A 22,696-nucleotide genomic window follows, 5' to 3' on the forward strand; every position below is an offset into this window, starting at 1 on the left:
CAAACGTGTTTTGTTTGTTGACAAATGTGAATTGTTTCCTGCTTTTTATTTTTTTATAAAACTTGTGTATTAAAGTCAGATTGCTGTAAAATGTGAATCACCAATCTGACATGGACAACATAGAGACAAGTTTTATCCCACACTGCTCCCTTGTACATTGCTACTTTTTGAAGGGAAGCAGCTAGGCAGAAAGCATGGGGCCACCAATGTTGAATTGTTGGTTAAGGTGCAAGTCCAGGGTTGTTTTTATACTTGCGTCACTACTGCCATACACTGGTAAAGCAGCACAGTGGCTTAGTTGTTTGTACTTCTGCCTTGCAGCACTAGGATCCTTGGTTTGAATCCCCACCAGGCAACACCTGGAGTTTACATGTGCGATCCTCGGCTTGTGTGGATTTCCTCCAGGTACTCTGGTTTCATACCATTTGCCGAAGGTTATTAGCTCCTGCCCAAATTTGCCCTAGAATGGGAATCTATGTACATGAGGTTAAGGCATTAGATCCTTGTGGACAGTGACTGATGTGAATAAATCGTATATATAATATATTGTGTAAATTGTTGGTGCTATAAAAAATACCAGTAATAATGTCACTATAACTCCTCCTTTAAAACTAACCTTAGAAAGTATTATTTTACCAAAAAGAGTCTAGACTTCCAGCATAGGTAGTGAGTCAGTCAACTGTATGTAGATTTTATCACATCTGGGTCAAACATAGATCTATATTCAGAAAAAAAAATGAAAACACAAACAAAAATGAGACAGACTCAATTTTTTTTTTTTTTTACTGCTAACACTATTCTAGTAATTAAAACATTTCTGTTTTTGTAACAATCATTTGATTTTTCAATAGTTAACCACTTGCTTACTGGGCACATAAACCCCCTTCGTGCCCAGGCGAAATTTCAGCTTCCGGCACTGCGTTGCTTTAACTGACATTTGCGCGGTCGTGCGACGTGGCTCCCAAACAAAATTGACGTCCTTTTTTCCCCACAAATAGAGCTTTCTTTTGGTGGTATTTGATCACCTCTGCGGTTTTTATTTTTTGCGCTATAAACAAAAAAAAGCGACAATTTAAAAAATATATATATTTTTTTTACTTGTTGCTATAATAAATATCCCAATTTTTAAAAAAAAAAAACTATTTTTTTTCTCAGTTAAGGCCGATATGTATTTTTCAACGTATTTTTGTAAAAAAAAAAAAATTGCAATAAGCGACTGGTTTGCGCAAAAGTTATAGCGCCTACAAAATGGGGGATAGATTTATGATTTTTTTTTTTTGGCGGCGATTTGATTTTTTTGTCAGGGCTGCGATATTGCGGCGGACATATCGGACACTTTTGACACAATTTTGGGACCATTCACATTTATACAGCGACCAGTGCTATGAAAATGCACTAATTACTGTATAAATGTGACTGGCAGTGAAGGGGTTAACACTAGGGGGTGAGGAAGGGGTTAAATGTATTCCCTCATTGTGTTCTTACTGTGTGGGGGGAGGGGACTGACTGGGGGAGGTGACCGATGCTGTGTCCCTATGTAAAGGGACACAGATCGGTCTCCTCTCTCCCTGACAGCACGTGGAGCTCTGTGTTTACACACAGAGCTCCACGTCCTGCTGTGTCACCGACGATCGCGGGTGTCTGGCGGACATCACGGCCACCAGGCACTCGCATCGGCTCCCGAACGATGCGCCGGGCACGTTGTTTCCCCGCTGCGCGCCCCCAGCGGCGCGCACAGGGAACAACAACAACAGGACGTCCAGGGACGTCCACCCGGCACTTGAGAGCCGCGCTGTGGACGTCTTTCGACCATAGCGCAGATCTCAAGTGGTTAATGAGGTCACATCAATGTTAATTTGTGACTGTTGTGGCTGGAGAATTTAAAGGTGCTGGATGGACATTTGTTTCTCAAACAAACAAAATTCTAACTGTGAATGTGGTTTTCTTTTTTGAAAATTTGTACATAAAACCTAATAACGTGTCTAGGATTCGATTTCAATTGCAGGTTAAGGGCTTTCAAATAAAATAATTTACTCACAGATGGTAAGAAGAAGGTTCTTATGCACAATTTTTCAATAGAAACGTTTGAACAAAAATCTAACCATGTATAGCCAGCTGTAGTAAGTCACTTAGGTGGAGCAAGCATATGTTTAGCAGGTGTCCTACTCCATCACCAAGTAGCGATGAAAGGATAAAGTTGGTGGCCCTGAAGTCTGCACCTTCTAAACCTTGTCAACAGAGGCAGTTTTTATGTTTTTCATTGCAAATGAGAACATTTAAAGCTTCTCTTGTATACAATTTATGGAATAGCACAACCTTTTCACATTTTTTGAAATTAAGGATATTACTGGAATAGTCTGGTGTGTTATTTAAGCTTTCATTTAATTTGTGTACTTTGGATGTCAGGTATTGCTCTTTTTCTGAATATTGCCATTTATCAGTTATGGAATTATGAATTATGTCCTACCCTGATGTTTTGGATTATATTGAGGTTTAAATTTACAGTTAGGAGTTTAGAGTAAGGTTTGGTTTAGTTTAGGTTTTGGTTTGAGGTTCATGGTTAGGGATCAGGTTAAGGTTAGGGGTCAGGGTTAAAGATAATGTAACATAAGAGTAAGTAACCTAATATACAATTTTTGGGTGATCACCAAAATAGTCAGTAGTAACACATTCAGGTATCTTCATTGAGAATCCTCTGTCAAGGTTACCATGAAGTGTGAAAGCTTGGTCCCTCTGAGTAAAGAAGAAAAGGCTGAGCCACATTCCTTGTGTTTCTACAGTTTACCCTACAATTTAAAATCATCAAAATTATATTCATGAAAAACTACAGCTCCTCCATTTATTAATCAGAGGATCTGCTAGTGTTGTCAGTATACTGTGCATTTTTGTTCAAATAATGCATCTCTTTTTATAATAATAATAATAATAATAATAATAATAAGAGCAATAGAGAAGAAAATTGATGGCACTAATTACCAAGGTCTACCTGATAGAATGGTATGTCAATCTAAAGTAGAACTGTACAAATCATGTTTGGAAGGTACAACAAAAGGTACAATAGTTTATGTTAGCTATCCTGCTTCTCTACATCAATATGTTTTTTTTCTGTATACTTCCTGGTGCGAATATACAGTCAATTATGGGATCTTCATCTTCTTAAAATGGCGTAACTCTCACTGTTCCATTATTATTATTTTTTGTTAGACTTAAATATCACTTTTGGAGCAGTCATGTCTTTATAGGTTGCTTTTGCAACAGGCACTGAGAAATGTTATTGTCCTTCTCTAAATTGTGGACCTGTTTTGACTTGTCTTCTTAACTTCAGTGGCATTTGTTTGAAGCACCTGCATAGTGAACAATTTCATTTTCTATGTTAAGAAAAATAAATATTGCTCCTCAGTCACATACATTTTTTCTTATTGGAAAATCTCTACAATCAGGGACAAGCATTTCAGATGTTTGCACTCATTATTATTTGTTAACCATTAACACCCAGATCATTTAAAGCTGAGGTCCAGGAAAAAAATGAAAACTTCTTACTTAAATTCCAAGCCCCAGGTAATGTGGAAAAATGTGGCCTGACAAACTGCTTTCAGATATTCAAAAACCTAGTACTATAACCATCTAACTCTCCCTTGTCAGCTGATGGACCAGATTGAACTTTACTGCTCCTAAGCAATTTTCATTCTGGTCCACAAGCTTACCACTTAGCTACCTGGGCAAAACATCTTAGCTTGATTGTGCATCCTATGCTTCTGATGGTTGGAGTCAAACTCAACTTGGCCATACATGCTTTGCTGCTGGTGGGTGGAGTCAAACTCATCTTGACCATACATGCTATGCTGCTGGTGGGTGGAGTCAAGCTCAACCTTGCCAAACATCTTATGCTGGTGGTAAATGGAGTCAAACTCAACCTTGCCATACTTCCTATGCTGTTAGTGGGTGGAGTCAAATTCATTGTGGCCATACAGCCTAGCTGCTGGTGGGTGGAGTCAAACTCATCCTGGCCATACATCCTATGCTGCTTGTGGGTAGAGTCAGTTGCCCATTTATTGACACCAGTTGTATAGGCAGCTACATGTTATATTGTCAGTATTGTTCTTTTCCATGTTTCTAGTTTTAAAACACAAACTTTACTTCATAGTATTTATTTTACAAATGTTTTTATTACTGCTTAATTAAAGTAGTCTGGAATTAATTATTGAAAACAATGCAATTAGTGGCATGTCTAGCAGATATTGGCTGTGTAGTGCCTTGGGGCCAGGTTGCACTTCTATGAATTCTTTTTAGTTTTGGCCTTTTGTACATTTCTTATAAAATTTAAGTAAGTAAAGTGAACAATTTTGGATACATAATCTCAATATATAACATTTATACAATAAAACATATATAAAATGTTATAAATAAATCTGTAGCTTCCAATAATATTTAAAAAAGGGCTTAAATGTCTTAACAAAACTCTTAAATTTTTCTTTACAAAAACTGTTTAAGCGCTGGTGAGCTTTATTTTTATAGTTGTTAAATGTATGCATATATTTATGTGTTTTATGCCATTTGATGTAATTTCTCACTATGTCATTTTCTGTTTCCTTTCAATCCAGCATTAATGTATGCAAGTATTTTTGGAAATGTATCTGCAATAATCCAAAGATTATATTCAGGAACTGCGCGGTACCATATGCAAATGCTACGAGTGAAAGAGTTTATAAGGTTTCATCAGATTCCCAACCCCTTACGCCAAAGGCTTGAAGAGTACTTCCAGCACGCCTGGACTTACACCAATGGCATTGACATGAATATGGTATGGTGCTACTCTGATACAAATGCATAATGATAGACGTTTTGTGTGAGATCAGAGAATTGCATTTTTTATGTGTGCAATTACATAAATGCATTCAACATTTGTTTAGATTCTGGCTGAAGGCAGCACAATTACTAATTTATTAGCCAGAATAATGAAACACTTCGGAATAGTCATAGCTTTATACATTGCATTCTTCAGTACACCATATAGGAACTGTCATAACAAAATCTACATGAAAACACAAAAATATTGTGAAACAGTCATAATTGTTTGTATTACACCGTTTCCTATCACCCTTAAAATGATGTGGTATGCTACATGTTAATGACATAACTTCAGGTCATATTGAATTATACTGACTCCTCTTCCCATTTAAAGTGAATATGTCACAAACTGGGCAATTCTGAGATGGTATGGTTTAAAAAATATATAAGTAAATACTGAAAAAGGAATCATAAAAGCCATGACTTTTTCTTTAAAAAGTCGATCTTGGACACATCCTCTCCATTCTCCAAGCCTCCCTATTGACCCCTTAATATATGTTGTGTTCTCTATGAGGAATAGAAGCTTGGGAAGTGGAGACAAGGATGAGTGAATTCATTTTACACCTACTGTATGTCTCTGGATCTACAAATTATTTTGACACTTAGGTTCACTAAATGTGACCCTTGCTTATGCAGTGTTGCATTATATGCTGTTTGAATTAGCAATGCGTGTGATAGGTTTAAGAACCCGAATAACAATATTCAGCAGCGGTGTATTAAAATGTAAGATTCATGTATGTGCTGTATGCGTATGTATGTGTATGTATATGTATATATATATATATATATATATATATATATATATATATATACTGTGTATATAGATATATATATTGTGACATTGGGGGTTGTTAGCTCTCGTGGTAGGTGTATTTTTGTGTAGTGAGTCCACACCAAACAGGCATATATTGTTAAGTCCCACGCAGGGGTTTAAACGTTGTTCAGAAAGTAACTGAAAATACTAGCCCACCTGGCTACTCTTCAACAGTGATGGTACCTTAAACCACCAGATCTTCCAGTCCAATAGTCTTGGATGTGTACAGTCTTTGGGCTCCTTAAACGCACACAGCTTCAAGTCCTCAATGCACACAGCTTCTGGCTTCTTGGTCGCACACAGCTTGAAGCCCTTCAACGCATACAGCTTTGAGCTTCTTGGACGCACACAGCATCTGTCTTCACACAGAGATGCTCACAAGCAGCCACTGCTCCAACTCCACCTTCCTCTCACTTCTAACTCTCACCAGCCCTTCATTATATGAGCTGTGTGCACCTGGGCACAGACCCTGCAGGCTATCTATAAGATCTGGACACAGGGTTGGAGGTCCCGTCCCACCCATATCTCTGAGGAATCTCCAAGCCACAGAGCCTCTTGTAGAGATTAATAAATCTGAGAAAATTCCAGAGCAGTTTTCTCTGTTTTAAAATTTAAGCTCTGCAGCTCTGCACTCAGCCGATATGCAGACTCTGTGTCCACTTCAACACCATTTTTATTGGGACAGAGCCTCGCTCTGCCACAATATATATATATATATATATATATATATATATATATATATATATATATATATATACACACACACAGAATATATTCTGTATCTATCTATATGTAGACAGATACACAAGTGAAATGCATATGGTTAGTATATTAACCTGCTCAATCTTCCCTTAGGATTCTACACTGGTACTTTCTTAGTCTAGCAGTCATGTAATCCAGCTTCACTATGAGAAGACTAAGATCATAGTCAGTCATGAGTGAACACTGCTGGTCGCCAAGGTAGCAAGGCCTTTATACTTTTTTTTTAACAGAAGGAGAGGAGGCCTTTATACTTTTTATACATCTTTTAACCATACTAATACAATGCTAACTAGGCACCGTATTGGCTTTATGACCGATACATTTTTTAACAAGAGACAAAAATTTGCACAGCCAGGCACAGAAGTCATCCTAAAATCTGAAGAATTACCTTTTATGATGTCTTTCTGAAATATTGTACTCTGAAAGAGAATAATTCAGATTAAATTATTTAAGTAGAAAATTAAGAGATCTATTTATAAAAAAACATTTGCACAGCTGGCACAAATAATCACCTTTATTTGTATAACATGTTCATTTTCTATGATCGTCAACTCCTTCTAGTGGCCATAATGCTGTATTTTTCTGATTAAAAATTTCAGGAATATACTGCATAATGGCAACTAGATGGAGCTGACAATCATAGGAAGTAAGGATATTACACAAGTTGCAGCATTTATTTATGACAGCTGTGCGAGTGCTTTGGACAGTCGCATAGCAGTTTTAATTTTTTTATAAATAGACCTCGAAGTATGGTTGACAATTTTAAAAACAGTAAAGGTTTTTTGTTGTTTTTTTTCCCCATAACCAACCAATAATCTGAATATTATCATGTTAGGCCTCGTACAGACGAGGGGACAGTCCTCTGAAAACGGTCCGCCGGACCGTTTTCAGCGGACATGTCCCCTCGGAGATTTCTGTCTGATGGTTGTACACACCATCAGACAGAAATCCGCGCGGACAGACAGCACGGTGACGTGTCCGCAAAGTCTCCTCGACGATGACGCTGGAAACCTGTCCGCTCGGCCGTACAGACGACCGAACATGTCTGCTGAAACTGGTCCGCGGACCAGTTTCAGCACACATGTTCGGTCGTCTGTACGAGGCCTTACTGTCCTTGAGTAGACCTTACCGAAATCCTAGCAAATTCCCACAACCTACTGACAGAATAAGACATCTTCACTTCCAGCTACTCATCCAAAGGGCAGTGACCTTCATTTTAGCCAATGTGAAGTCTTTCATCTCAAGGCTTAGAATCTTAAGCACTGCTAGTAGCATGATAAAGGTTGAAGATCAGTGAATCAATAGTAAAATTCTTGGTGAATCCGATTCTGATCCACATATGTGCCATTGTGCTAGCTTTTAAGGATATGTACAGCTACTTAGACTATTGTAAATGTTAAATGTGCATGAAATACAAAACTAGTCATGTGTGAAATGTATGTTGTAATGTGAAAAAGACACAAATGAAAATAGTTGTTTAAATGTCATATGCAGTGTTCTGTAACAAATCAGAACAGTTACAACGTTAACATTTAATTAATATGTTATGTGTATTTTTAGAAATATGAATGTTAAATTGGTAATAAGAAATCTTGTAAGAATAGAGATGTAGGAGCTGCTGATACCAACTTACCTTCAAAAGAGACCCTGTCACTACAGTACACATTGTAATCTTAACATGTGCAATGAAAGGAGGCATCTAGCACCTTCTTTACATCCCTGTTTTGTATCTTTCTGTTCTTTTTTTTTTTTTCAGCAATCTTCTTTTTGATTCTGAGTCACCGCTGACATTGGCGCTGACAATGGTAAATAAAAGCCTCATCATGCTCCCAAGTACAGTATTGTATGAGGCTTCCCATTTAGCTGCTGATGCCCTGGTGACATCAGGGTGAGGAATGGGCTCAAGTTGTGGGCTGTGGAGTGAAAGAGCCTTCAACATTATAGGAAGGGTCAACTGTGACTCCGACATAGGGGGTACAGTAAGTGCTAAATGCCCATTCTCAGCCCATAATGAGCACTTTGGTGACAGGGTATCTAGGTGCAGATTTTATTGTGTCATCCTGATACTTGCTATATAATCAGTTACTGTCCTTAACACAAAACTGCAGGTAAAATCTGCAAAGCTTAGGTTCTTTGTCTGCTGCTTTTTCTTTGTCAGCAAATTAGTAGGTAGTGAAGAGTGAATCAGACAATGTTCACCATTGGAAAACAAACGCAGTTCCTAATCATTTCCATTGGGCCTTGCATGGCCACCCTTGTGTTCTCCCCCTTCAGAAAATAAAGGCTATAATACTGTATGCATATATGTTAAGCAGAACACTTGATAGAAGTACATTCAATGTTCAGCTCAGATACCATTGCCAGTGCATCTGCTGTGAGTACCAGGAGAGTTTTGCAACCTGTGTTTTAGGCATTTTCCACCATGACTGACTTACTAAACCAGGAGCATGATGTCACAAATGTCATTTTTACATTCCTGCCTTCACTGTCTCACCTACACTAGAAAATTGTTTGTTGGATATATGATTGGTAACTATTGGCACCTTTCCCCCTAACGCATGGGCTGCATCAAGGTCTACCCCTTACTAACAATGTTCACTATTACTCAGACTCTTTTTTTAACCACCAAAATAATTCACCTTAATCCTAGAGGCAAATGGTTGAACTGCTCAGATGTGTCCTGTATTTTGTAGGGAAAAATCCAACATGAAGCTTTAGCTCTCCAGTGGCAGGAGGTACATTGTATTCCCTCTAGTGTTAGCCAATCGGAACATGCCAGTGGATAGTACCCTTCCTATCAGAAGAGGGAAGCTAACCAGCTTTCTGCTTGTCCAGAAGGATCAATCCGTGGCTCTCAGCAAATGAGAGAGGTTTTCAATATTGCTAAATTGAATTCTTGACAAGGTAAGTTTAGGTTCGCAGGGGTTAAGTAAGCATCAGTGGTATGGTAAAAGGTACTTACAATTGTACAGGTAAAATGATAAACCTGTGCTGAGAGAAATATGGAGGCTGCAATTGTGGACTTTGTTCTGAAATTTGTGTTGCCTCTTGTGCAAGCTCTGATTTAGAGGATTAAAATGGTTTTCAAGCTAATACATATTTTACCTTAATGTTTTAGGACCTGCTGTGCCCCCTTTAAACACTTACTTGATTCCTGGATCGATCCAGGAATGTGTCCAGACTGCAGTCAACTATTCTCACTCTTCACACAAGGACTGGCAAACAGAAGTGGGAGCCATTGGCTCCTGCTTCTGTCAGTCAAATACAGTGAGGGGGAGGGGATGTGGGCCTGAGCCATGCTGTGCGTGTGTCAATGGATGGGAGCGAGCCAGTGTGCTCGCCAGAGGAAAAGTTTTACCTATGGGAGCCCAACACGAAGAGGAGAAGTCTAGAGTGCCAGCGGGGGACCCCAGAAGAGGAGATTCTGGGCCGCTCTATGTAATATCATTGCACAGAGCAGGTATGTATAACATGTTTATAGTTGAAAAAAGAGACTTTATGATCACTTTAAGCTGGCTACGGTTAAATGGAACTTTTAATTCATGTATGGCTGTTCCTACTCAACAGAAGGTCAACAGGAATGTTGGAAAACTGTTGTTGATCAGGGACTGTAGCCACTGATCAGTGTATTCTGACGGCAGAGGTGTATTGCTGTCAGAATACAATGGCACAGCAGTAGGACACCTCCATCCTCACTTGTGTAAATGGAAGAACCTGTTTGTTTTTTCCCTACTGGCTGAACCAAAAAAGATTGTCATCTATGGCCAGCCAAAAAAACTGTCACTATCTGCTGCATTTGACACTTCCAGGAGTGTCTGATGCCTGGTCTTCCTCTGTGCTCTGTACTTTTATCCACTGGCTCCTACATCACTACAGGACACAGTAGTGACATAGAGACCAGTGAAAAGAACCACAGTGTACAGTGGGGAACCTGGTATTCTTTACAGGCAAGTCTCTTTATGAATTTTTAAAAATAGCAACAGAGACACTTTGGACCAGATTCACGAATCTGGGCGCATCTTTGTGCGGGCGTAGCAGATCCTATTTACGCTACGCCGCTGCAACTTAGACAGGCAAGTGCAGTATTCACAAAGAACTTGCTGCATAAGTTGCGGCGGCGTAGCGTAAATTGGCCGGCGTAAACCTGCCTAATTCAAAGTAGGCTGGTAGGGGGCATGTTGTATGGAAATGAATCGTGACCCCACGTAAATGAAGCGCCTAACGAACGGCGCATGCGCGTGCATGCTCAGTATCACGTCAAATTTTCTCCCTAAGTTACGCCGGCTCAATGCTTAGTCGACGTGAACGTAACCTACGCCCATCCCCATTCACTTACGACTTACGCAAACGACGTAAAATACAACGCTGTTCCGACTTTTCCGACGTCGTGCTTACGTTAGCTATGAGTAAGCACTGATTGTAGTGCGAAACGTCAGCTGTATGCCCCTGTCTTTGCTGTGATGTATGGTGTTTGATAACTTTTATCAATAAAAGGCAACCGAGAAGGTTTTTCCAGAGTGTGGCTGTCCAAACATTTCTTTCTACAATTGTTTCCGACGTCCATACGTTAACATGACTTACACCTGCTTTATGAGGGGTAAAGTTACGCTGGTCGTACGCCTTACGTAAACAGCGTATATTAATACGCCGGGCGCAAGTACGTTTGTGAATCGGCGTATCTAGCTCATTTGCATATTCTATGCGGAAATATACGGATGCGCCCCTAGCGTCCAGCGTAAATATGCACCCAAGATACGACCGCGTAGGAGAATTACATAGGTCGTATCTTGGCAACAGTGAGGCGTATCTGATTCTATGAATCAGTCACATAGATACGACGGCGCACTTTCGGACTTACGACGGCGTACATGTAGATACGCCGTCGTAAGTCCTTTGTGAATCTGGCCCTTTGAGTCCTTAGTCAAAATTTAGGGTTAAGATTTCAAGGTGTGCCCATCTACGATTGCCATTCTTGTTTTATCTTCATTGTGCCTGGGCATCCAAAGAAAACAAGACTAGGCAAATATCAAACACTTCTGTTGTCATGGATGGATTTCTCTATGCCTTTCCACTGCAGTTGTTTGTATTAGGTAGCCAATAAGGAGGCACAAACTGAGGGAAAAGGTAAGCCACCCTTGACCCACAGAACCTGACCCCTTTAAGATGAAGTGAAGAGGCAAGCAGGCACACAGAACCACCTTAGAATGTAAGGTGAGCCCAAAGAAGGTTCAATGTTAAGAGTTAGCATGAAGCTAGGTTTAATAACTTGGGCAATGCAAGCTTAAGGATTAGGTTAAATGGAGGGGCCAGAAATGTACTTAAACAATTTATTTCTAACTTGATTTCAGTACCAAATGTCCCACTGAATACCTACCAGCACTGGGTTCAGAGTGCTAAAAATCAACACCTGGAATAACAAGGACACATCAGACTAGTTTAGCAAACTGCCCTTCCATATTACTGCTGAGTTCCCAGCGCATTGGAGAAGACATTTGGAGATGTTAAAGGAGGTGCTATGGGCCTCCAGTTGTAGGGTCTGGTCTTACCCATTGTGACTCCTTACAACACTGTTGGATACCTCTCCCACTTTTCCTGTTCTCCAAGATTAAAGAATAGTGTTTCTGAACTCAAGTCCTCAGAAAATCTTAGTAAATCATGTTTTATGGATTTCTGTCACTGCAAGATTCCCAGATTTTATTCACCCAAGAAACATTGTATTGTATACTGTAAGTAACATATGTAATCATCTGTAAGTAACATATGTAATCATCTGTAAGCAACATATGTATACATACATCATCTCAATGATAGCTAGGAGAGAAGGTTTTGTGTGCTGAATGTACTATCTACCTATCAGATGGCATCTGCTTTATCTAAAATTCTGCCAGGTAAATCTCTGTCTGTGCTATAAGTTTATGGTTCAGATTCCCATACCATGCACATGATAGTCATTTTTTAGCCAGGACATGGTTGTCTCTAGCATGGCCATCAGAGCCAAAGGGTAGTGGACCTTTATGATTATTATTTTTAAACCACCAGACACCCTCTAGTTGCAGGTATACATCACCAATACAACACATGTTTTTAATTCTTGTTACATATACCGCTAGACATACATCAGTAAACACCTCTGACCTTTACATTGTAGCTAAGAGGACCATTTGCATCATTTTAAAGAGATATTATAATAGTTTTGGTCTATTTTATTTACCTTGCTTTTACGTTGTGTTTTGTGTCTGTTTTTAGTACCTTTATACAGTACAGTCTTGATTATAAAAAAAAAACACACACAATACATGACAAATGATTCACACAGCACTGTGAGTTAACTAAGGAGACAGCACAGCAGATGCTTGTTTTCAATCATTACATGTCCCTCACTACAAAAAAAAAAAAACAGTCTGAAAAGAAGCTCAAATTATAGAGACAATGTAAGTAAGCAGCATTGTAAGTTCAAGTTCATTCCTATGCGTGATCTTCTGCAGTGTTACACACAAAGAGCACCTCTGCTGAAGATGGTCATCTTCTCAGACAGAAGAAAAGCTAGACAAGCTGTAAACTAGAAGGTCTATCTCTGTTGGCTTCATTCAGTCACCATTTTAGAAGCCATCAACTGCCCTTTGTCACCAGTGGTACACATCCCAACTGTAAAGTGTACCCTAAATACGACATTTTTTTTTTTTTTTTTTTAATCGAGTGTGATAGTGTTGAAAACACATATCAGCTTGTAATTGCTGTCTGTGTCCCTGCTGGGGTGATTCACCCTCTCTATTTGTTCTGGTAACCATTGTCACCAGGAAAAAGAGTGATGGGAAATGCAAAACTTTACAGTTGTCACCAAAACAGGAGGTGAGAGAAAAGCCTGCAATGGGGAAAGCTGCTTTTGTTTTTAACTGGCTAAAGCCTCATACACACGATCGGACTTCCATCGGACTTTTCCATGGATTTTTGCCCGAATGGGCGTTGACCGTGAACTTTTTCTGTATACACACGGAAAAACATTTTCAGCCAACTTTCACCAAATCACTTGATTTTTCAGCTCTTTACTGCCACCCTTTGGGCAACTATTGTTGGCTGATGTTTAGCATTGATTCTGAGAATGCATGTTTGTACTTTGGACTTTAGTCCGATGGACTTGTGTACACATGATAGAATTATATTCCATCCGACATTTGTTGTCAAAGTTTGAGAGCATGCACAGTGAACATGTTTCCATTGAAAAACCAACAATTGTCCGATGGAGCATACAGACGGTCGGATTGTCCAATTAAACAGGTCCGTCGGACCTTTGACGAAAAGTCTCATCATGTGTATGGGCCTTTAGAGAGGATTTTACTGTCCAAGAGGATATTTTGGAGAAAGTTCCTTTAACTTCCTGTTGTGTCTCTGGAAGAGGAAGTACAGCAAAATGTCCAAAATTAGTTAGACACAAAAACTGAGATTTTTAACCCTTTTCTACTCTATTCAAAACATAAAAACATACCAAAAATGTGTCTTTGTGTATACTGTAAGTTGACACTACTTCACTGGGAACAGCTGTAATAATGGCTGATCCAGTGACACTAATTAAATGGCCAGGAAGTACTAAAAACGTGGCCTTTGGGGTTATTTGAGGACTGGAGTTGAGAAGCGCTGTTATACAGCACCTGTTAGTGATCGTATAGCTGCGTGTTCACCTGCAGTGTATGATTGGTAGCAGTTGTTAGATGTATTATTTGTGTTGTTGTCTTCTAACATACTTATAATAGTTTTATCTCTTTTTTTGCCTGCTCTAACTTTTAATTCATGGATTAACAACACCCACTGGTAAGAACAGGAGGTATTTTAAATGAATATTTGCCTTGTTTTTATGTTGGATTGAGTTGTGCTTTTCCTTTTGGGAAATGCAGTTTTTCTTTCTTTCGTGATGGCTTAAAGAGGTTTCCAGGAAAAAAAATAAACTAGTTCACTTGCAGGGCAATGTTTAGTAATGTATAGCCTTTTGCTTGAAGTGCAACTCCAGCCAAAAAAAATTGTCACCTTTTCCTTGGCTAGATTTTCACCATCCCTTTTTGTTCATGTGACAAAGGGACAGAAATTAAGGAAATTGAAGTCATCAAAGCTGGAGAGCCCAAAAAAAAGCCATCTTTTTTAGATATGTATTTATTTTTCTTGCTATCTGCATCCACATTGTGGGATTGTCCATCACTTTCCGTTCCTCTGAACCTCTGTCACTGGGATGATAAATGAACATTTATCGCCTCACTGGGGATACAAACAGCAGTAAAAACTTAAGCCTGTCCCCGTGCTATCCTATGTTTTTGTTAGCATTACATTTTACAATGAAAAACTTAAAACTTTATTTCCTAGTTATGTATTGGAAGACAAGACTGATTCCTCACCAGGTCATCACCTCTATGTGTATCCTCAGCAGAGACACATCACCATACCCCATACTATAACCATCAGTGCTGTGCTTTGATGTGAACTTCCTGAGGCCCCTCATCCTTCCCCAGGTTCATGGACATCAATGAATAACTTGTGAAGGACCAAACCCCACCTCATTCCACTCATAATTTAAAAAAACTTCCATATTGATGTCAGGGTTATTTGAAGTTTGAGAACATATCTGCAATTACCTTTGCTGAAATGGATTAGTTATATATAAATTGGTCTTTATATATGCATAGCATATGGCATTTTTTCTTAAAACTTCAATATCTCAGATGGCTTCTTTTAGATTACACCTCAGACTTGAATATTATTGAGTTGAGGGCCTTAGATTTTTTAACAATCCCCCTTGGTTTCATGGAGAACCTCTTCAAGCCATTCCTTTGCATGAATCTGAGTGATGCATGCCTCCCAATGTCCTAAGATTTGTTACGTCCACTGTTTGAAACCCATCCCAGACTAACACCCACATTTTGGACAAATCTCAATAAAATTTCTGCTTTGCCCTGGACCCTCGGTCAAAACATCTGAACTTTTTAACCAAAACTGGGACAGTTGGAGGTTATGCAGGGTGAAAGTAAGATGTTTTGATACTGATTTACAATGTAGACACTGAATCCTGTTTATACATGTTCTTGAAGAATGCGCTCCAAACAACTATTCTGATTACCTTTACAGTAGGGTAGAATATACAATTGTAATAGCTATTGGAGCAGACTGTTCAGGACTATTCTCCCAAAAATATTTTGCTAAATGATGTAAGCTGTGGTTTTCCATTTGGCAGCTTTAGCTAGGTATGTTGGATGATGTAGTTATGAAAAAGCTGACGAGGCCTTGAACTTAAAGTGTTAGTTCACCTTTACTAAAACCAAACTGACTATGCAGGTAAGATAAAAACAAACTGTGCAGCTCTGACTAAAGTTGTATTATACCATTGAAATAGGTGTAGGCTATCTACCTACATCCCAATGTCTGGCTGAAAAATTCTCAGAGAGGGCATTCCCCCATCCTGACTTGTTGTCAGGATGTTGCTAGGACACTCCCAGTTGTTAATGATCATCTTCATCATTCCCAGTAACTAAGCGTAGTCGAAAGTTAACCGTGCATGTGCTGGGATTTGAGAGCTCCCTTCTGTGATCATGGGGGTAAACAGTAACATCTGTGAGCGTTTTAGCTCTTAACAATGTCTGTTGTCTAATTGGCTTCAAAAGGTACATAAACAGCCTAAACTATAGCAAAGACACTATCCAATAGTAGTCTGTCAGGAAGTTTACAAGATTAATCAAATCAGTGTGCTAATAAGCATAAAATATAATAAATATATATATAAGCATCTGTTTACTCTATGTAGAGATTTTTATCACAATAAAATTATCAATGAAACTATGGACTTCATAACAATAAAACATTATATATTCACTATCAAGTCACTAACAATCACATATATAAGTCAGATTTATTGCATTGCAAAGACAAAGGTAAATTAATATCATGTACCTTCAACAATAATTAGTATGACTAAAGATTTACGCCTAGGAACTTAGGATAAATTAGATAACTTTTGTTATTCAGAAAGGTACCATCACCACTGTCCCAGAATAAACACATTTGGACTTTACTGGCAGACAATAAGATCCACTAAATCCGACCCTCCTCTCAGACTCGTCTGCAGTAAAATTCAAGGCTTGAGTCTATTAGTTACGCTGATAACAGCTTGACTAAATTACCTGATTCCTAAGGTGGCAAGTATACCTTTGAATAGGATCTAACGCCAAAATATAACACAAGAAACTATGAAATATGCATACAGTTGCTTTCAGAAGTGAGAGGAAAATTTCAAAGTAGTTATTAAAGTATACTTTACCAAATAAATACCTTTAAGAAGGGTTATGGTTCCACACTGGGGATTCACAAGGCCATTTGTCTGATGTGAAGAGATATTACAGAGATCGATTGGCAGAGCCTCTGATCATGATAGCTATGATGTTTGAGAGAGTGTCTTGTTGGAAGATTGAGATGCTGATCTGCTAGGTCTAGAGCGATGATGATGTTCAATCGAGATAGTGTTGGAGATGATGAATGATTGATCGAGATGGTGATCAATGGAGTGTGATCTGATGATGATCCCTTTCCTCTCTGAACTTTTTTTTTTCTAAGAATTAGCCTAGAGGGTGTTGTTTAGAATATTTACCCACATCTGATTGGAATGTACTTCTATAAATTAACCCAATGTTTGTTTAGGTGTTGACTGTACCTGCTCACCAGATGGAGCTCCAAGACTAGGAATTACTATTTTAGATCTTCTGGGAATAAAATGGAAATTATTCAATTTAACCTTATATGAAAGATAATATTTTTATCCCTTGGTTAGATCATAGCGTGGATAGGTATAGTCCCCATTGTGGATAGGAATATTTGTGATATTAACCTTTAATGTACTATAATCCCTGCATGTGATATTTTACAGAGATGTGTGATTTATTCAGAGATCAATTTTGAGTCAGTACATACCAATCCTTTAGGGACATCTGGGGATATATCACACCATTATTTTCATCTCACTTCTGAACCATATTGATTATGAAAACGCACTTATATTTTGATTTCTGAGTATTATGATATTACTAATACATAGTACTATATTTCTTGTCATCATTGAGTCCTTTAGATATTAGAATCTCCTATATATGCATGTATAAATTGCAAAGCATATACACACTTAGGCCCCATACACACGAGAGGATTTATCCGCAGATACGGTCCAGCGGACCGTATCCGCGGATAAATCCTCTCGAGGATTTCAGAGGATTTCTATGCGATGGCGTGTACACACCATCGCATTGAAATCCGCGCTGAAATCCTCTGCCGATGACGTGTCGCGCCGTCGCCGCTACTATGACGCGGCGACGGGCGCGACGCTGTCATATAAGGAATTCCACGCATGCGTCAAATCATTACGACGCGTGCGGGGAATCCCTTTAGACGGATGGATCCGGTAAGTCTGTACAGACGAGCGGATCCATCCGTTGGAATGGATTCCAGCAGATGGATTTGTTGTGCATGTCAGCAAATATCCATCTGCTGGAAATCCATCCCAGGGGAGATTTCTCTGCGGATAAATATCCGTTGGCGTGTACACACCATAGGATCTATCCGCAGAAACCCATTTGATGGGATTTATCTGCGGATAGATTCTATGGTGTGTATGGGGCCTCATAGTTATTGTTTTTCAAAGGTATGAACTATTTTTTTTTTAAATAATGAAAGATATTTAGTTCACTTCCATTTGACCTCTCTTTGTTTTTAAACCACTTGTAGAAAGGTTCCAGAAACATTCCCTTGTAAATAATTTTTTACTGTATGCAAAGAATGTATTATAGAAAAACCAACATAATTAAGGAAAAAGGGACTTTAAAGCTACCAAAGTAACGTAAACAGTTAAAATGACTCCAACTTCATAAAATCCCAATTGCAGTTAAAAACATTGACATATAAAGATAACACATTAGGCTCCAAGTAGAATCTCAAACATGTTTCTCCTGTAGTGGCTTCCTCAGGGAGAGTTATTAATTACAAGAAACATTCACTATAAGAATAATACACAAAAAAAAGAATTATGAACTCAGAAACGTTTATTAATATAGTAAATGATTCTTGTAGTTAATAACTTTTGATGAAGAAGCCATTACAGGTTAAACATGTCAGAGATTCTACTTAGAGCCTAATGTGTTCACAATGAATTATCTGTCCCTTTTTCTTGCTCATGTTGACTTTTCTATAATGTCTTTCCAGGGCAATGGTACCTTGGTATGGTTTAATGGGTCTTACATTATTACAGTGATCATGCAAAGAGTGTAGTTTTCTTGCTGTTGGATAAATACATTTTTCCTTTCCCAGTTATAAAACTGGTTGTTGTTTGCATCTGCAAATACCTTACAAACAGAGAAAGGTAGTTTAAATTTAAAGTGGTTTTCTCTTATTCAGGCTCTTTGTTTGAGTATCCCATCTACCATTTTTCCTCAGCTTAGAGTATCCTTGACGCAATTGCCTTTCTAAATAAATGTCTTTGGAAATCAACATTTCAAGAAACTTTCATTCTGATCTGTAACATGTGTCATACTAAGTTCATCTTCAGTTCAGTCTGCATATCTCATCATTTTTAAATTATTGATAATTTTATACCAGAGAAACCCTGAGGCCGCGTACACACGACCGGTCCATCCGATGAGAATGGTCCGATGGACCATTTTCATTGGTTCACCGCTGAAGCAGACTGATGGTCTGATGTGCGTACACACCATCAGTTCAAAAACCGATCGGGTCAGAACGCGGTGACGTAAAACACACGACGTGCTGAAAAACCGAAGTTCAATGCTTCTACGCATGCGTCGACTTGATTCTGAGCATGCGCGGGTTTTGAACCAATGCTTTTGTGTACTAACCATCGGTTTTGACCGATGGTCAGCCGTCCATCGGTTCGATTTTAAAGCAAGTTCTCTAATTTTTGTCCGAAGGACAACAGACCGATGGGCAGTACACACGGTCGGTTTGGACCGATGAAACTGAACTTCAGTCCGTTTGTCGTGTGTACGCGGCCTCACAAGTCAAAGTTGCACAGTTTGCTTTTATCTACAGATACCCCTTTCCTGCAAAGGCAGTTTTTGGGTAAAGTTGAATAAGTCTTTAAAATGGAGAAATATTACTTTTCCTACTTCTTAAAGGGCCAGTAAGTCTATACCAGTAGGCTCTCTCTACTTTCAAAAGAGCTATTATTACCATTCACAAATATGTATGTAAAGTAAGAACAAAAACAAAAATGTGGAAGGGACTTTCAAAGTGTGATTCCTCAACAAATAAACAACTGGACCTCCGTTAAAATTATATAACAAAAGCTTTATTGTATACAAGTTCTTAAATATGCACAATAATGGGTATTAATGGGCATATTTAAGAAGTTGTATCCCATAAGCATTTTGTTTTATGTAATTTTATTGGATGTCTAGTTGCTTATTCGCTGAGGAACCACATCTTAAATGTCCCATCCAAATTTTTATTTTTGTTTTTCCTATATGACTTTTTGGGATATTGAATGATGGGGTGCCAGACTACTCAGTCCATGGGAATTGCTTAGTTTGAATATGTATGTAAAGGTACCCATAGCTTCTTGTAAAACAATATTTTGTACATGTTATGTACATTTGCTGTGCAGCCTTTGTCTTAAGATATCTGCTCTTTTAATTTGAAAGGAAATCTGTACTAGGGAAGTATGAGGCCTGCCGTTGCTTACCCCACCGTTTGAAAATGCTTGTTCCCTGGCTGTTATTTTGATACAATGGTTTCCACACCTTTTAGGTCACTGACTCAAAACGAATGTGAAATTTAGTCATAGGTTGAATAATAAGGAATTTTATTCTGAATACATATGTTTTAGTAGGAGTGTTTAAACCCAATTACAACAGGACATTAGTAGTGTAGAGAATATAATTGTTAAGACAGCTTGTTAGTAAATTTAATCAGAACAATTGAAAAATCAAGGAGGGATGGATGGTTCCTAAGGCATAAACAATAACACTGGGTATAAAGATAACCTGTTCCATTATCACAAAATGTCCATGCCCATAAAAGTCAATCTTCTGTTCTTCTGCAACTAAGAGAACTGTTTGATGATGCAGGAATAAAGTTGATCATTTAGTATTAGAAATTATACCTACAACATGCCTAAATATGTGCGTTTATTTAATTGGTTAATTTATTTGAAAGGATTAGGGATGAGCCAACCAGGCAACGTTCAGTTTGTGGGGGGGTTCAACAAATCCACTGAGACCCAAATATAGAACCCTATTGAAATCTATGTGAGCCAAATCTTATGTTTCATTCTATCTCTTTTAATTTCTAATTTGAACAGCGATGTTAATGCCAAACCCCTGAGCCCCCCCCCCCCCCCACACACTTTACAAAGCACCATGTCCCAGTGTTGAGGGACAAGGACCTCTTCCCCACTTCTGGTCCCCCAAAAAGAAGGATTCAGAGGTATGTTGGGGACTTATAGGAATCTGGAAGCCCCCTCTATAATAAGAGGACTCCACATATCCTCCAACCCCCCCTCCCCCGCCCAAGTAGAGGGGTACATTGATACCCCCACATCCATTCACCCAAAAGAGAGGGTTGGGGGGGGGAATCTGGTAGCCCATGCTGTTTTTTACTTGAAAGACATAGTAATGATGTAACAAAATGGCATGGTTCCTCCTAAATGTTTAAGCAGGCCCTTATCCAGGAATGCAGCTTGAGTGGCCAAAAAACAAAAGGGCAGGACTCCCACCTAAATCACACCAGGCCACATGTCTTTCAATCTTTAGAGGGTACCTTGCAATGTGGGGAAGCAAAGCCTCCCTCCCTTTCAAGGCAAATGGTCTCTCTGTTGAGGGATAAGAACTTTTTCCACATCCTGTCCCTCAAAAGGAATTTAGGGAGAGGGGGAATTTTATAAATCTAAAAGCACCTTTTATAATAAAATATATAATAATAAAACAAATTTAAAAGAAAATAAACACACAGCGTGGCAAAGTCCTTTAATAAAAATACATGTAAAAAATGTAAATCCAGAGCCAATCACATCAGCAATATAAATACAGTGTCAGTCACAAAGTCCCACTGCTTGATGTTGTTTCGCTAAGGCAACAATGACCTCCCGCATGGCGATGCTTCCCTACCACACTCCCATTGCAGCTGATAGAATTCCTGATACTGATGTAATGTAAACATACTTGGCCAATGATGTCACCCAGAACGGGACGTCTTTTTGTTTACATTCTAGCAGACATGTATTTTCTGAACTGTAAATAGGCTGGGTTTGGCCAGAACCTGAAGCTCATCCCATGTCAGGATAAGTATGCAGATTCAATTTGACTTTACTTTGACTATCCTGATCTGTGTGGTTTCTGCAAGCAAAGGTCTCAAAGTATTAAAGGCAGAGACAGCCAGGCAACTAGCATTTTTAGATGGAGGCCAGAAGTGGCATTCTCTATATTTCATACAGAATTTCTTTAAAGGGCAAATGTACTTTTGGTAAACGTTGTCTTTTAAGGCATGCCATATGTCTTCTCAGTGCAGCCCACCTAGTCCAGTATTTATATCTGCCATCATTCCAGCCGTGTTCATTTGTGGCCCTGCCTGGAGCTAACCAACCTGTCTTCTAAAAGCATTTATATGTGAATTAACACTCTGCTACCCAATATATACACAGTATATATACTGTATACTGATCAGCCATAACTTTATGAGCACTGACAGGTAAAGTAAATAACTAAATAAATTAATTATCTCATTACAATGGCACCTGAAAGTAGATGGGATAAATTAGGCAGCAAGTAAAAGTGTTGTCCCTAAAGCTGATGTGTTGAAAATAAAAAATGGGCATCACAGCTTTCTGTGTAATTGTTGTGTAGCCACAGACCAGTCCGGATGCCCTCGCTGACCCATGTCCACAACCAAAAGTGCCTACAATGGGCAAGTGAGCATCATAATTCAATGGAACTGGATCATAATTCAATGGAAAAGGGTGGCCTGGTCTGATAAATCATGTTCTCTTTTACATGATGTGGATGGCTGGATTTGTGTGTGCATCACTTTCCAGGGGAAGGGATAGTATTAGAATGCAGTATGTGAAGAAGGCAAGCCATCAGAGGCAGAGTGTTGCTTTGGCCAATGTTCTGCTGGGAAACCATGGATCCTGTCATTCATGTGGATGTTACTTTGACACGTAGCACCTACCTAAACATAGTGGGTGACCAAGTACACCCCTTCATGGAAATGGTATTCTCTAAAGGCAGAGGCCTCTTTCAG

General features: G+C 38.9%; 1 protein-coding gene across 1 annotated transcript in view; it reads left to right on the forward strand.

The window, feature by feature from the left end:
* KCNH7 (potassium voltage-gated channel subfamily H member 7) overlaps nucleotides 1-22,696 on the forward strand; it is a 572,057-nt gene that overhangs the window by 443,188 nt on the left and 106,173 nt on the right. The window contains exon 9 of the mRNA XM_040357854.1: nucleotides 4,602-4,801. Within this exon, the coding sequence (XP_040213788.1) occupies nucleotides 4,602-4,801 (200 nt within the window). The remainder of the gene's footprint in view (nucleotides 1-4,601; nucleotides 4,802-22,696) is intronic.

This window comes from Rana temporaria, chromosome 6 (assembly GCF_905171775.1).
Source record: "Rana temporaria chromosome 6, aRanTem1.1, whole genome shotgun sequence".
NCBI classification, from domain to species: domain Eukaryota; kingdom Metazoa; phylum Chordata; class Amphibia; order Anura; family Ranidae; genus Rana; species Rana temporaria.